The sequence below is a fragment of the Oenanthe melanoleuca genome, chromosome 1 (genome assembly GCF_029582105.1).
Source record: "Oenanthe melanoleuca isolate GR-GAL-2019-014 chromosome 1, OMel1.0, whole genome shotgun sequence".
NCBI classification, from domain to species: Eukaryota; Metazoa; Chordata; class Aves; order Passeriformes; family Muscicapidae; genus Oenanthe; species Oenanthe melanoleuca.
This window is the reverse complement of record NC_079333.1, coordinates 51,544,095-51,559,381: the sequence shown is the minus strand read 5'-3', so window position 1 is coordinate 51,559,381 and position 15,287 is coordinate 51,544,095. Positions and strand designations below refer to the sequence as shown.

Sequence of the window (15,287 nt, the reverse complement as noted above, 5' to 3'; positions counted from 1 at the left end):
CAGACTCCGTAGGAGGCAAATAGTGGTATTTTTAAATTGGTAAAGGAAGTCAGTGAAGATTGCTTCGAGTCAGAAATGCAAAGGGAATGGATTTTGTATTTAGTATGAAATAATAGCAGTTGACTTGGACTGCTTCATTCAGTGTCATAATGCAAAGAGTGAAATTATAGGGTTATTTTTCTTAAGCAATAAATTGGACATATTAAGTGCTGAGGTGAAATTGTCTTGGGTTGGAAGTATTTCTTGTTCTCTCCTGATCTTAAAGAGAGTGAGAGTCTCCTGACGCTTAGAGAGTAAAAAATCTTTGATCAGTCTAGGCAGTGAGGGAAGGAGGAGTGCAGATAAGTGATAGTAAGAATTTATTATCAGTATAGTTGAAATGTGTATGCTGCTTTCAGTTTGTTAATGCTTTCTCCTTCCATGCCAGTTTGAATTGTGCTTTTCAGGTTAAAAAAAAAGAAAATAGGAAAAAAACAGATAAATTTATCACTGGCACTAAAGTAATAGTTCTTTGCCACCTTAAGGTTGGTATGCCATGTGCTTCTGAACTCTCTACTTATGGCATTTGAACAGATAAACTTGCCTGTTGGAGTTGGAATTCAGAGGTGAGATTTTAACTTAATATCTGCCTGGCAAATGCTTCCTGTGCATGGGTGCAGTTACTCCCTAGCAGCCTCAACAACAGCAAGTTTAAAAAGTCCAACCCACGATCAGTAAGTGCTTGTGTAGAACGTGACCGGAAAAGATCTGGTTTAGGACTTCATGTTATAAAAGGGTCACTTTTTTTTCCCCAGTCTCTCAGAAAAACATTTATAGCAGGAGTGCCCTGTACTGAAAACAGCTTCTAGTAGTTCATATTTCCACAGATAATTATCCTGTCTTGCCAGTGATGTTTAGATAGGCCTTGGCATTTTCTATAAAGTACTGAAAATTAAGTACAAGACTTTGAAATAGACTCATTGTCTCATCTAATTGTTTTCAGTTGAAGCCAGAAAATGTTCTTTAGTACTGAAGCCCTTGCCAAATAATTGTAAGATCCAGATGCTTTAAAATTAATGATTGCATGTTCTGTTGAGTCAGCTTTTTACTTTTGCAGCTTTTTAAAATTTAATTTCTTCGGAAAAATACATGCTATCTAGTACTCTTAGAAAGTGAACATCTTTTGTAAAGTACATGCAGCAGATATTAATAACATGTGCTGACAAAGTGAGTGTAGAAAGTCTTTACTTTTTAAATAAACCTCTAAGTGTCATGTAACATAAACTACTCAACACAGAGAAGCATCACAGTGTATCCATTAGGAGTCTGTTAGTATTGATTCAACCTTGTGCCTCGTGGTAGTACATGCAACATGGCTAAAGCAATGTGACTATGTAACATGAATGTTCTTTTTCCTTCCCACTCCCTGACCTCCTCCTGAAGACTATGTTCGGTATGCCCATGGGTTAGTATCGGAGTATATTCCTGAAGATCTGAGTAAGGAGTTGCTAAAATACTTGGGGTAAGTATTGTTCCAGCTAGCTTTTAGCTTTACATGGCATGGATTAATGTCCATTTGGTCATTTCTGTTGAATACTGAAATTTGTTCATCAAGGTTACAGTGAATGACACAATGAGATTATATTTGCTATACTTCAAACATGATTTTTCAAATGTAGATTATGGGTTTTTTTTGGCTTTCCTACGGTGTTAAGGACTGTGAGCTGGGGGAGATGTAATATAAAAGTCACATATGTCTGTTACCACCATTGTGTGATTAAGCCCTGAGTAATGTATCCTATTTTAAAGCAAGTGGGAAGAAAATCCTTGAAAGCAGTTTGTCCAGAATTGTCAATCACAAACAGCAGAGCCAGGAATTGAGTCTTCATCCCCAGTCCTCTTTCCTTGTCCCTGCTCATTCAGTGCTTCTTGGGTTTTACTTATTTCTCCTGTGTTAGTTTGTATTTAAATCTGGAAGGTGAGCCAACATCCTCATCCTGGTGTTCCATGCCAGCAGCAGACTTGGCTTGGATCATCACTGGGACTCTGCACCTACTCATCAGTTCAGTTCTGTTCAAAGGCTTCTCTTATGGTGTCCTTTGGAAAAGTGTGCCATTTGCAGCTTGAAGCCCCATAGCTGAGCATTTCATGAGTCAGAAATACAGTCCATGAGCAGGTTTTTTTGCAAGTGCTTGCCATGTGTGTGCAGCTGATAACCAAAGTAGCTTTCATGAAGGCAGATATCCAAACTTTAGGTTGTTCAATTCATCTGTCTTCATTTTTAATTTAAAATCTTCTGTTTTGCAGGCTCCCAGAACTTAAAAGCCCAGCACCAGAGCCACCACTGAAGGTAGGAGAACATTAAGATATTGATAGATATGTTGTGTTGTAAGTTAATTTTTCTGAGTTATTATTGAAACTGGACCAGACAAAGCACTAGGTACAATACATTAAGTAAGGTGGCCTTGTGAGAAGCCAGTCTAAAACAACACAAGAAATTTACCAGGTAACTCATATTTTTAATAAGGAATATTTTGATTGGTTTTCCTGTTTAAAAAAGGGGAAGGAAAAAGAGAGGTGTATTTTATGGTTTTGGTCAACAGTCTTTTTCATACATGTTTTGCTTATTCAGTTTTATTGAGGTTGGTGGGACAATATGACCTCATAGGTTTTCTTTTATATATAATTTATGAGGACCCTGAGAAGGGACCTCCTGGGTCATGGATTCCCAGACAACCATGTTGGATAATCTCTCATACACTGACCATTCTTCACAGTAAGTCTCATTAGGATTTTTTATTTCCATTACTTCTCTTGGAAGAATATTCTATAACCTCATTCCTCTGATGCTCAGAAACCTTTCTGTAAATTCTACCTTGAATTTATTCATGTCCAATTTATTCCCCTGCCCTTTTGTGCTAACTTTATCATTATTTTTTGAAACTGGAATGGCTCCTTTCCCTCCCTAACATTAGTTCCTTCAATGTGTAAAGGGAAACATATATGCTTTGTGTTTTCATATTGAGAAGCCAATTTGGTTGTGTATGATGGGTTCTCAATTCCCTCATTATTCCCTCATTAAAGAAATTTTTTGCACCTATTCCAAGATGAATTAATTTTTTTTCAAAGTAGGTGACCAGAAAAATGTGTTATTATTTCAGATAAAACCTTTACTCATACAATATGAGGCATTATTCCCTTCTTGTCTTAACTAAAAATACTTTGTCCCATTACAAACTAGAATCCCTTTTGCCTCTATTGATGTGTGATCAGGTAGCTCTCTGTTGTTCTGTGAATAGTTAAGACACACAGTTGGGGTGTTTTTTTGCACTACAGTTTTTACTTGATCAGTTCTCAGATTTATAAGAAATTCATCCAGTTAGTTTCTGTTAGTTTTTCTATTTCTGTATATTTAATCTGGTTTTAATGTTTCCAATCTTGAAGGTTCCCTGACTTCTTTTCACAGTGTTAAAAGCTTTTTTTAGGTGTTTGTAGTGCTACTCAGTAGTGTACATCAGCAAATGTTAGCATTCTATTATTGTCTTAATTAGTAATTAATTAGGAGTCTCCATCTGATCCAATGACATCCCTTTCTGCATTATTTGCCTTTGTTTCCCTTTTTCCCAGTTTCCCACCTACCTTAAACTTCTTAACACAGTTTTGTTTTCTGTAATTTCAGTTGCTTAAGTGGCACCATGTCAAGTCCTCTGGCAATGCTTCACATTCTGTCGCCAGAAAATGTGTTATATTTGAGAAAATAAAGACAAGTTTGTAGGCATTACCTTGCTTAGATTTTAGGCTGAGACAGGCTGAGAGAGTTGGGGCTGATCAGCCTGGAGAAGAGAAGGCTTCAGGGAGACCTTAGAGTACCTTCCAGTGCCTTGAGGGGGCTACAGGAGAGCTGACAAGAAATGTTTTATAAGGGCATGTAGTGGCAGGACAAGGGGCAATGGCCTTAAGCTGAGAGAGAGGGTTGGTTTAAGTTAGGTGTGAAGGTGGTGAGCCACTGGCACAGGTTGCCCAGAGATGTTGTGAGCTCCCTTCCCTGTCAGTGTTCCAGGTCAGGCTGGACGGGGCTCTGAGCCACCTGGTCTAGTGGAAGGTGTCCCTGCCTATGGCAGGACGGTTGGAACTAGATGATCTTTAAAGGTCCCTTCAAATACAAACCACTCTATGATTCTGTGTTCCATTTACTCTTTAATTATTCTTCCTTCTTTCACTCTTTTCCCCACTCTCTTCTCCTGAGTCCCACTCTCTTCTCCTGAGTCCTGCTATCACTTCTTCTTCCTTCTTACATTAGAGATGGGTCCTTGGCTATTCTGCACTAATGTGGTCCCTGCCTGATAGAACATATGCCAGATTCTGACTCTCATCTTGTAATTTCTGATGCAGTCTTCCAGCTGGATCAGCATATTGAGTTTTACTTCTATCTTGATTTGAGTGATTTCTCTCTACTGTCCCTCTTCATCTTTATTGAAAATGATTTTCTGAAGCAAAGGAGTTCTTCCATTTTGGGTCCACACATAGGTTAACTGTAATATCTATCCAATTCCTACAGTATAGCAGCTTCACTTTCTCTTTTTTAATTCCCTTTTTGCCTCTGTGGCTAAACAACCTTGTACTGTTTAATTTCCTTTCCAAGGTTTAACTCAGCTTGACGTTTTGGCAGTTCTCACTTAGTCCCAGTATTACCTGACCCCTAAACTGATCTTTTTTGAAAATATTTCTTCTCCTCCAGTTTTTTTTCCCATCCATTGTAGAATTCTGTTTACACCTAGTGTCAGTTGGATTTTTTGGGAGATGGATGGGGGGTGGTGGAATATATGTGCATCTGTGTGAGCAAGGAGCCACATTTATAATGTTTAGTCTGAGAAGCTCTTTCCTCCAAGATTTTCACCTTGTTTGAAGTAAAAGATCCAAAATCACTTCTTCAGTCTTTTTCTTTTACCTTCCAAGTGTCCTCTTCACACATCAAGTCCCTTTGCTTTGCCTTAGACAAGTAAGGCATATGGTTTGCAAAATTTGCCCCCTTAAAACCAATAACCCCACTTTTGATTATCCTTTCCATTTAATTTAAACTGGACAGCCTATGTGTGCTGAAACGAGATTACATACCACACTGGCCTTTCCTGCAATGTCCCTGCTACTTACCGAAACAGTCTAAAATAACCTCATTTCTGGCTGGTTCAGTGACTGTTCTGTTTAGCAGCATGTCAGCTAGCGCATAGAGGAATAATTGAGCCTTACTGTTATTAATAGCATTTGTTCTCCAGTGAATATCCATAGATATGTTATTTCCATGTGGCTGGACAGTTGTTCTGGCTGTACAGTTACTTGGCCCTTTGATTCAGTTAAGAATTATCTTTATGCGTTGTAAGAAATACTAAGCTGACATCAGGAGCCAACTGATAGTCATTAGCTATATAAGCATGTTAAAACAACTGTATTAAACTGCATGTGATGTACATTCCATATTGTGTACGAATAGCTTTTATACCGTTGGGATAGTTCTGAGAATCTATTTTTAAAAACAGTTTTATTTCAGCAGTTTGGTTGCAGAGGAAATGAGGCTTAGAACTGTTCAGTTGTTGGACAGTGAGGTCTTGCTGAGGATCTGATTAATTTCCAGAGCACTGACCAGGGTGTGTATGATGTTTCTGTGTTTAAGTCTTTGCAACTTCAGAGATTAAAACACTCCTTTATTTCACAATCTCAGAGAAGAAAGGTAGGCTTATACTTGGAAACTTCTAGTCTCCTTCAGACCATTTTTAATCACTTGTATTGACATTTCTTTTCATGAGGACAAGGTGTATTAACAGACATAATATATTACTATTGCAAAATAAAAAGTTTCTAACATTAATTTCATGTTTTGGAAAAATAATTGCATGTTTGGACATTACGTTAAACTCTGAAGGGAGGACAGATGTAGAAACTTCAGTGATCAGCCGAAAAGCAACAACACATTCTCTTTCTTGAACAAGACCAAACTGGGTACAGCCTGGACTTTGTGATTTAATGATGAACTCAAAATTACATGTTCTTTGTATTAATTGTAAGCCGTTGATCTTGTGTTGTAATCATCACACTGTCCAGTTTGTCAGCAGAGGGAGTCTGGCCATTGGCAGATGATGAGAGACATTTACTTACAAAGAATATGTAGGCTTTGCTACAGCTAAACAGCAAATGTTTTGCTGAAACGCAAACATTTTTGTTGTAAGTTTTAAAAACTTGTTTATCAGATTCCAAAAAGACGAGAAAAGTAATTCTTCATTAGACTGTCATTTGAAAATGTAATCACAGTGCAGTAAACAGCCTCCTAAAGAGGCTGATCCAGATTCCATTGAAATCAAAAGAAAAGGCTGCAGTTGGATCTGGTTCTAAGAGCTGAGAAATCTAGGCTGCAGACCTGGCTTCTGTGCCAAAGAGAGAGAGGGAGGGGGGGACAGAGAGAGATATCACAAGCACCATAAACAAAATGAATAAAACAGGATCTTAAAATGTGTGGTACCATCCAAGTTGCTTGCAAAATCACTCTCTTTGGCACAAAAGCTGGGAAGGCCACGGTCTAGATTTCACAGGATATTAAGGACAGTGTAGTAATATCAGATATATAATAATAATAAAAATACAGTGTTGTAAAATACTACATACTTTTTTTTTCTCTTTTGGAAACATACCAGAAAGTTTTCACCTTTAAACTAAACACATGCTCACAGTTTATGGAAAGAAATAATCATTTTTACAGCCTGATCATGTGAAGTGCCGAGAATCACTCACGTGCATTATTTCTGAAGTTAGAAGGCACACAGCACATGCAGAGTCAGACTTCCTAATATACTGTTGGATTCAAGTGATGAAGCAGTCAGTGGTGCTATGGCAGTGTTTCACAGTTGCCAGCCTGTAGAAACTAATTAATTCTAAAGGCTGTGAACAGACAACAGACTAGATGATGATCCACTTGTGTTGGCCCATAGCTCCTGGAGTTGCTGCTCAGGTTCCTGAGATCATGAGCACCATAGTTCCTTGACTGTCAGACACAAACTTCCAAGAGCTGCTCCAGAAAGTTCTCTTTAAAATATACTGACACCAAAGTCACAATCATGGCTGATTTCTAACAGTCATTCTTCAGAAGGTTAGGAAGAAAATGCTTCCCCTGGCACTGAATGCTCTCTTCTGAATGCTGTAAAGATGGTTTATATTCACATGTAGAGAAGATGATTGCACACAGAAATCTTCCACTCTTGCTGCAGATTCTTCAGTTGATTGCCAGTCCTGTTTTGGTGCTATGGTTACGTTTTAAAGCCAAAGCTTTGAACTTCCATGTGTGTACATCATAAAAGTGGTTGACAGAGCAACTTCCTCACTCTAACATTTCAGAAAAGGAAATTGTCAGATGTCCCTGTGGAACCACAAGAAGACTATACTAAATTTAACAGCGACAATCTGAAAACCAAAAAGGTAAGCAAGCCTTGCATTCATATATGTTTTGCTGAAGTGTAGATTAATAGCAAATACTAGCACAGAGTGATTAACTTTCTCCTTCAAAACACATCACAAAGACAAAGCAAATACAAAATTATCTGACATCTGTAATTATATCTCTCTAAACTTTTCTTTCAGGCTTTATGTGACTTTGACAGTTTTAATTTCCTATTCTGAGCTGTTTTGTACTGTTACTGCTGGGCTGTATTTCACCAGTGAACATTCCAGTGAGCCTCGCAGACTCAGACACACGTGTTAAGGTGCTTAGCTAGTGTTTGCAAAGCTCTTTGGATCTTTAGATGAGAAATCCTATAGCTTAGTGATAGCAACTGGTAAATTTCAGTTACTCAAAAAAGAAATGAAGATGGCAGCATTTACTTAAATTCCAAAGGATGCTAGGACAGGCTTTATTTTTACCTAGAAATATTGCTTGTGCACTTACTTATGTCAACTTAATGAAGTTAAATCAACACAGAACTTACTGATTCCCAGCTCCAACGCATGTTTGGAGGCCAATCCAAATCTGAGTCCAGCGGTGCCTGCCACTGTACTATTCCTAGGAGAGCAACAGAGATGTGAAAAGAAATAGATCCTCTCTGTGTCTGCCAAAGCTGTGAGGCTTGTACTGGCTTATTTCTCTGAACATTGAAAGAAAATGAATCTTCCTCCAATCCGTGGGGAACTGAAAAGGCCCGCTGTGCTGGTCTTGTGACCTTCAGTCTAATGCTGACTACTCGTTATCCCTTTGCAAAGAGAAGCAGCTGGTGGCAGATGCATTCCTTCCTCCCCCCAAAACCCCAGATTTTTTTTTGTACTCATTGCACATTCTAGTTTGAGAGCAAGAGGATTGCCCCCATAAGTGAAGGTGATAAATAGTTTAGAATCCCCCCTCTCCACATTATATACTATAGCTTTTGAACTTACCATAAAGATAGAAATAAATTGAGGAGAGATAATTCATTTCAACATTAAGTATGATTTACTTCTGAAATAATAATGCACATTGATGAGAGAAACTGGGAAAGAAAAGATAGCCCTTGGACTCTGTACAGTATGCTGCTCTTATAAAAACACTTTGGCAGTGTTTTTTTTTGTAGAGTAACACAGACAATCATACAGTTGTTGCCTATCTCCATTGTATCCATAACCATCTAGCTGATCCCAAGTACTGTTATTGGGAAGCCCTGCAGACTGAGGAGTATCATAAAGAAAGGTCAATGCAAAGTTTTCTTAATATGGAAAGGAGGTAGAGATTTAAAACATAACACTTTAAAATACAAGAAAAAAAAAGAGTCAGCTGTATAAAATGTGGTTCATAAAATGTGTTTTAAGTGTAGAAGTCTGGAAAGTTGTCCCAGTGGCCTCAAAAGTGCTTTGCAAATGTTACCTTCTTCATTCCTAGTTCTTCCACCTCTTTTCCCTTTATTTCCCTGTGCATAGTGTCTTTGATAGTAAATCAGTGTGAATTATTCATCATCTGTAATGCAGGTCTGTAATTCAGCCTGCTGACAGCATAATCATGAGATTGAGCCAGAGGGTACAGAATGCATCTGTTCTATTGCATGCATTATTCCTCTTAATGTACACTCAGGGATTAGCCCAAAGTAAACGTTTGATTTGGGATACCTCATTCTGCAGAAAGGAGAGATGTTTCACTTCCTTGTCCTTGTAGTTGGTTTTCTCTCTTTGTTTGAGGTTAAGTAATTCATGAGAAGTATTCTTAAATTTGAATAATCTCAAAATTGTTTTTTAATGTTTTTCTCTTTTTCTCCTACAATTCAAAGCCTGCATAACATTATCTTTATGGCTGTATACTAAAAAAGCAATTCAACTTACTGCTTGACTTCTGTATTTAGGAGTTTGTAGCATCTGTTTCCCCCCTATGGAGATGCTGTTTAACTGTTTCTGTTTATCATTTCACTCACAGGCAAACACCAAGATGTCTGCAGCACAGAAGGCTCTGGCCAAAGTTGATAAGAGTGGAATGAAATCCATTTCTTCTTTCTTCGGCTCCAAATCTAAAACATCAAAATAAAGACTTGTTCTTGAAATAATTTTATACAATGGTTATTTTTATGTTAAGCTAAAGATGTCTCCTGGAATTTTTTGTTAGTATAGTGTATGCAGGACATGTCTGGGTACGTGGTGAAGTGTGATGGAGAGGTCTGTGAGCTGGCAGGGCACAGGGCTGTTGGGCCGTAGTTGGACAAGGCAGTACCATGATACCATATATTCCAGCCTGGATTGGGAAGATGGCTCAGATGCATTAACATGGTGCTGTGAGCTAGAAGCAAGGCTTAGCGGGGTATCATACTGTGCTGCTGCTCCTTCCAGAGCAAGCCTGGTCAAGCCAACCATGGAGTTTTCTCCATTATACTTCATTCTAGGCTGAAAACTTGTCTTTCTATGATCTTTTTTTTTTTTTTTTCAATTCATAAGAAGCATTTTTTTTTTAATTTTCTGAAGTTTTTTTACCTAGTATTATACCAGAGTAGGTTGGCATTGTTGCATTTTTATTTTGACCAAAATATAAGTGCTGATGAAAGTGTTGTCATTGGTGGCATTTTATTGAGGCAAAGATACTCTCTGTATTGGGATTTGGGTTGTTTTCAATATGCTGGAAAGAAATGGCAATGAATGTCAGTGTACATGTCATGCAATAAAGTGCTTTGTGTAACAAACTTGTACTTGCTGTATTTGCTGTATGCTTCAAGAGTTAGGCTGGGTTTCAGCACATTTTTTAAGTGGTTTTGGTATTTTCCTGTGTATAAATTTTAATCCTTAAAGAATTCTGGCATCGCTTTGGCTTTACATGATAAATCTCTTAGCACATAGCAATATAGGGGTATTTTTATGTTTAGTTCCAAGGTCAAGAGGTCCTTATGAAAATAATCAGGGAAAAATTGATTTAAAGGAAAGAATGGGTGGAACTTTTTTAAGAAGCCTGTTTGGCATTGGATTCAAAAGTTTAAATATAAGTGTCTTGGATAAAGTTTAGTTGTACAAGGTTTTGCACAAGGTAGGGCTGTTACTTAAAATGCTCTACCCATTCTTTTCGGTGTTCTTCAGTCATTACAGAGTATTCCTGTGTATTTTCAGGGGTAGCTGATGTTGCAGCTTCCCTCAGTCACATAACTGAAAAAGAGATGAAGTCACTGGGATCATTTATACAGATCTGCACAGTACTTAGTGTCATCCACCAGTTGTTGTACTGAGTCATCACTGTGGATCAACTACAATGTGTGTTTTTGAAAGACACTCAATACACGCCAGCTTTTGCTACTTCAGCTCAGTAGAGAATCTGCTTGTATCCCTTGATAATGCAAGTTTCAGAGAAATTAAGAAATCCCCCTTTTTGAGTAACTGTACCATTTTTCTGCTTCAGACTTACTTGCTGTCATTTACAACCCTTGGATTACAATGGTGTCTGATAGGTTAAAAAACTCTGTGGCACTCTCTTCCAACCAGAAATGATAGAGAAGCCTTTCCATGTTCTGTGCAGTTTTGTAGTTGTTGTTGGCTTTTTATGCCTTTCAAACTGTTTTTTTTTACTAAGTGTCAGATGTAGTTTGCAAATGCACAGAGGGTCAGCATGGTTGGAATTCCAGATAGAGGAAAATACTTTGAAATCTACAGAATTATTATCTAGGTTAATAAATAGTGTTTGATGAGCCCAGAATAAGCAATTTTGATAATAAATTGTTATGAACTGGAAGGGTTAAATTTTGGAAAACATTCAACCTCCCAAGTTCATGAGAGTAGAAGGGATGCAGAAGTGATGGCTATTTTGAAAAACACCCATCAAAAATGTAAGATAATGCTATGGGGGAAAAAAAAGAGAAAAAGAGCAGGCATGTTCTGTCATGTTAATGGAGAAGTTCTGTGCAGTAAGCAACAAGTTAGGGAGTGTTTCTGTAGAAAAAAGGAACTGTGTGTCCATTAATGAAAAGCCAGCTCTGAGCACTAGAAGATGCTGAGAAAGCAGACAAGCATGGGATGGGTGCATGTTGGAAAACCAAGAATGAGAGAGAGTTATGTTACAAACAGGAGCTATGGGACAGAACAGATGCATGGTAGAAAATCTGGATATTTAAATATGCTAGTTCTAGGGGTTTGGGTTTTAACAGGTCAAAAGTTTTGTGAAATAAATTTTGCAAATGTGTGTTTTCATTGACTGTACTGTTCAAGAACCTTCTACAAAAAGGTCCCAGTTTCTCTGGTCAGAATTTGGGACAGAGAAAGAACAAATCTGAGAGAGATGAGAGTCCTTTGTGCTGACTTACGATCTGGGATACCAAGTTGTTTTTTTTCTTTCTCTATACACGCCTTTCACATCTGCTGCTGTGCTCAAGGACTAAGTCTAGAGTTCTTCCCCTGTGCAGGGCTGCATTTTGCTTTAGTGCCACATCTCGACTTCAGCTGTCAGCTATGCTGTAACTTACCACAGTAGTAATTTTATTAGTGACTGTGCTTTTGGTTGAGCGGGAATTTGTGCATGACAAAAATATAAGCCATTTCCAAAAACCATTAGAGCTTTCACATGAAAACAAAAACTCTTTTCCCCTTTAGGAAAACATGAAATACATTTAGTAACTTCTAAACTTCCTCGACATGTAGCTGTAAGAAGTTATGAAGAGCATATGGTGCCAAGTGCATAAAACAATATTTCCTACCACAATAAGGATTTAAATATCGTTACTCTGCCTGGCCAGCAGTAGCAGTAGGTCATTATGAAGTGCTGCTTTTCTATTTCTTCCTTGGTTAACATAGTATGGAGCAATATGCCAGCACTATTATAGAAATGTGGTCTTACTTTATTTCTTTTTCTGGGTTAACATGACATCTCTACATGTTCATGTAAATATCTGATGAGCTGTGATGCTTTTATAGTTGTTTATCTGGGATTAAACAGCTCTTAAATTTTCACTTTTTTAGACTTTGCATAGCAAATGGGCTGACATCACTGGGCATGGAAAACATGGAAATACAAGCACTGATTTAGGGATATGTGGAGATCAAACTGGCACATAATTTTCAGTCTTAAGTAATAACTTAGTTCTATTTGTAGAAGTGATTGGTGATTTGAATATTTTCAGTGGAAGAGGTGGCATTGTTGGCAGAATTTTCATTCGGATCTGAAATCTGGAAGGGTTCAGTGTGCTTGTTTTCAGGTGTTCAGTTGCATCTGACGTGATGTTTATTGGAGCAAAATTAAAAGCATGGGTGGTTATTTGAATAAAATAATGTTTTTGACTAGGGTTTTCTCTTTCCTTTGTAGATGCCTGAGAAAAGACGTGCAAAGAAGAAATGAAAGGAGCATAAGGAGACTCACTTATATTATTGCAACTTGCCATAATCACAAAGCTGCTGTTGAAGGCTTTTTCTTTTTAACGCACTTTCTGAAAAATAAATGCTTGACATCGGACATGCCCTGTTCCAAGAAAAAGCAAATCTCAGCAGATGAGCATTGTTAAATATGCGGTGTGTTAAACATACAGTGCTTCAAATTTTATAGCTCACACACGATTGGCCTATCGGGCCCTTCCAGGAAAGCACTTACGAGCATGCCTAATGTTAAGCACATGAGCAGTGATCCCAAACTCAGCCGTGGTGTCCGTGTGGGTAAGTGCTTTGCTGGATCGGTGCCTGCAGCCCTGTTAGGTGCTGAGCATCCTGATCCATATCCAGCAAAGCACTTAGGTCCATGCTTATCTTGAAGTGGAAGAGCCAGTCTAGTATTTGTGCATTAGTGTTCACCATAAAATCTCTCTTGGCACAATGGCTCATATGCTTAAAATTAAGCACCTGCCCAAGTATTTTGCAAGGTCAGACCAACTGCATTCTTGAGCAAGTCTTAAATACTTGATTTTTATGAAAATTTTTTTACTCATTTTTTTAATAGAATGCATGCTTTTAGTGACCATAATTACAAGTTTTAGAAGCTGTATAGCAGAATATGTTTATATAGCATGTTCTATGCAATTTTGTTCTTTCTTTTTCAAAATCTGTCCAAAATCAGAAAAGTGGCCTTTTTGGATGAGAAGTCCAATGTTCAGTCATAAAATCAACCAAAATGGAAAAAAAACCAATGTTAACTCTTTTTAGGACATTTAAATTTTTAAAAATAATTTCACTGAGTTTGATTTACACGATTTTGTCTAACGCTGACCTGTTTTACAGAAGGTGTCACCTAGTTGAGGTTATGTAGACAGTCTGACTCTTAAGTGCTAAAGCTTTGGGTAAAGGTTGTGTGTTCAGAAGGGCAGATGGAGAAGCTGGCTTTTTAAATTTTACTTCTTTTATTCTAAGGGTTTGAAGCCTTACAGACATGTACATTTTGTGTTAAGAACTAAACCAAAACCTGTGTAATTCTTCAGGTTAAAAAAAAAAAAAAAAACCAAAACAAAACTAATTATCTTTTTTTTAATTAATTTAAGCAACACTTTCTGTGGAGTGAGCTTCAACCAAAATGTCAGCCTGAGTCTACATAAAAAATGGAGAAAGTGGATGCTAATGAGGTCCTCAAGTGATTTGTGTCATATGCAGTCTGTTGTTCTTAACTTAAATACCTGTATATCAAACTACTATTAATGTGTAACTCTTCTCTGGAGAACTTTTTTGTGTTAATAATTGACAGGATTTTGAACAGAATGAATGTTTACTTCTGTAAATTATAGGTGTGACCCCAGTTCACAGATGCCTACAGCAAATGACTAAAATGCTTGGTAATGCTTGAATGTATTTGAAGTGTTCTAGGTAAAACATAAAGTAATATTTTACATCAACTGTAGCAAATTTTGCCTAACTTTGAGTAAAAAAGAGCTCCAAGAAGAGTTTATTATGACATTGCTGAAAACTTAATTCAAAGACAGAGAAAATAGCTTATTCAACTTTCTTTTCAGCTGATTCTGTTCATCTCTGTTTCAGAATATGAAAAACCTGAGCTGTTAACTGTTTAGAAATCATATATGAAAGGAAATGTAATCTGGAAGCCTGTTTTGGGAATTTGCACTGAATTATTTTTGTTAGTCTGGTGAAGCAATGTGCACTTTCCCTTTTTATGGAAAAAATATTTATTTTAAAATGGTTTTTAGGAATACTGGAAGAATATTGTGTGGGTCCAAAATGAAATTTCTATTTTTCTAGCTTACAATAAAAAACACTTGATATATGAATTAAGATTATATATTTCAGTATATGATTCAATATTTTTGTAAGATTTTATTTTTAATTAATGTACAAGAAAGAAATAAATGCCTTTGGAATAATTTGTTGATTATTTCTTCACTAGTATCACAGAAAAATACAAAGAAAAATGCATTGCAGTCAAGCTACTGATGCTGTTACCCTCCACAGGGTAGTCAGTAATTCTTGGACTGAGTTGGAGGAGATAAAGAATCCTGATATAAATATGAATCTGAAAGTTCATTAAGACAGATTCAGTGATGCAATTAGGCTAATCCCTGAGGACCTTACTGTACTGGTGTTGTAAAGAGAACCCATATCTGTGTACATAAAGTTGCTGGCCTACGTACTCTGGATATTTTCATTTTCGTGAACATGGTGGTGAACCTTTGAGCCATGGTGGGATGAAGAGAGTGGAGGTGAAGAGAATGATGTGATTATTTGTGTAACTTTTCACATATTTTGCATTCTTCGCCATCACGTAATGTGATATGTAGGTGCTCCATCACAGACTGACACAGAACTGATAAACAATGTTTTTTTAATAGCAGACAGTTAATAAAACACAGAGGAAAAGCTGTTCCTCTGCCAAAACATTATCCCAGTATCACCCTGATATTATAAGTGCTGACATGAGG

General features: G+C 37.3%; 1 protein-coding gene across 4 annotated transcripts in view; it reads left to right on the top strand.

Moving 5' to 3' along the window:
* RNASEH2B (ribonuclease H2 subunit B) overlaps positions 1–14,726 on the top strand; it is a 42,466-nt gene extending 27,740 nt beyond the window's left edge. For 2 of the 4 annotated variants that reach the window (XM_056498089.1, XM_056498083.1), the window contains exons 8-11: positions 1,423–1,501; positions 2,287–2,329; positions 7,360–7,440; positions 9,392–9,518. In XM_056498089.1, coding sequence (XP_056354064.1) covers positions 1,423–1,501; positions 2,287–2,329; positions 7,360–7,440; positions 9,392–9,499 — 311 coding nt within the window. In that variant the 3' untranslated portion in view covers positions 9,500–9,518. The other 2 variants (XM_056498108.1, XM_056498098.1) reach the window with 2 other exon arrangements.
* The last annotated feature ends 561 nt before the right edge of the window (positions 14,727–15,287 follow it).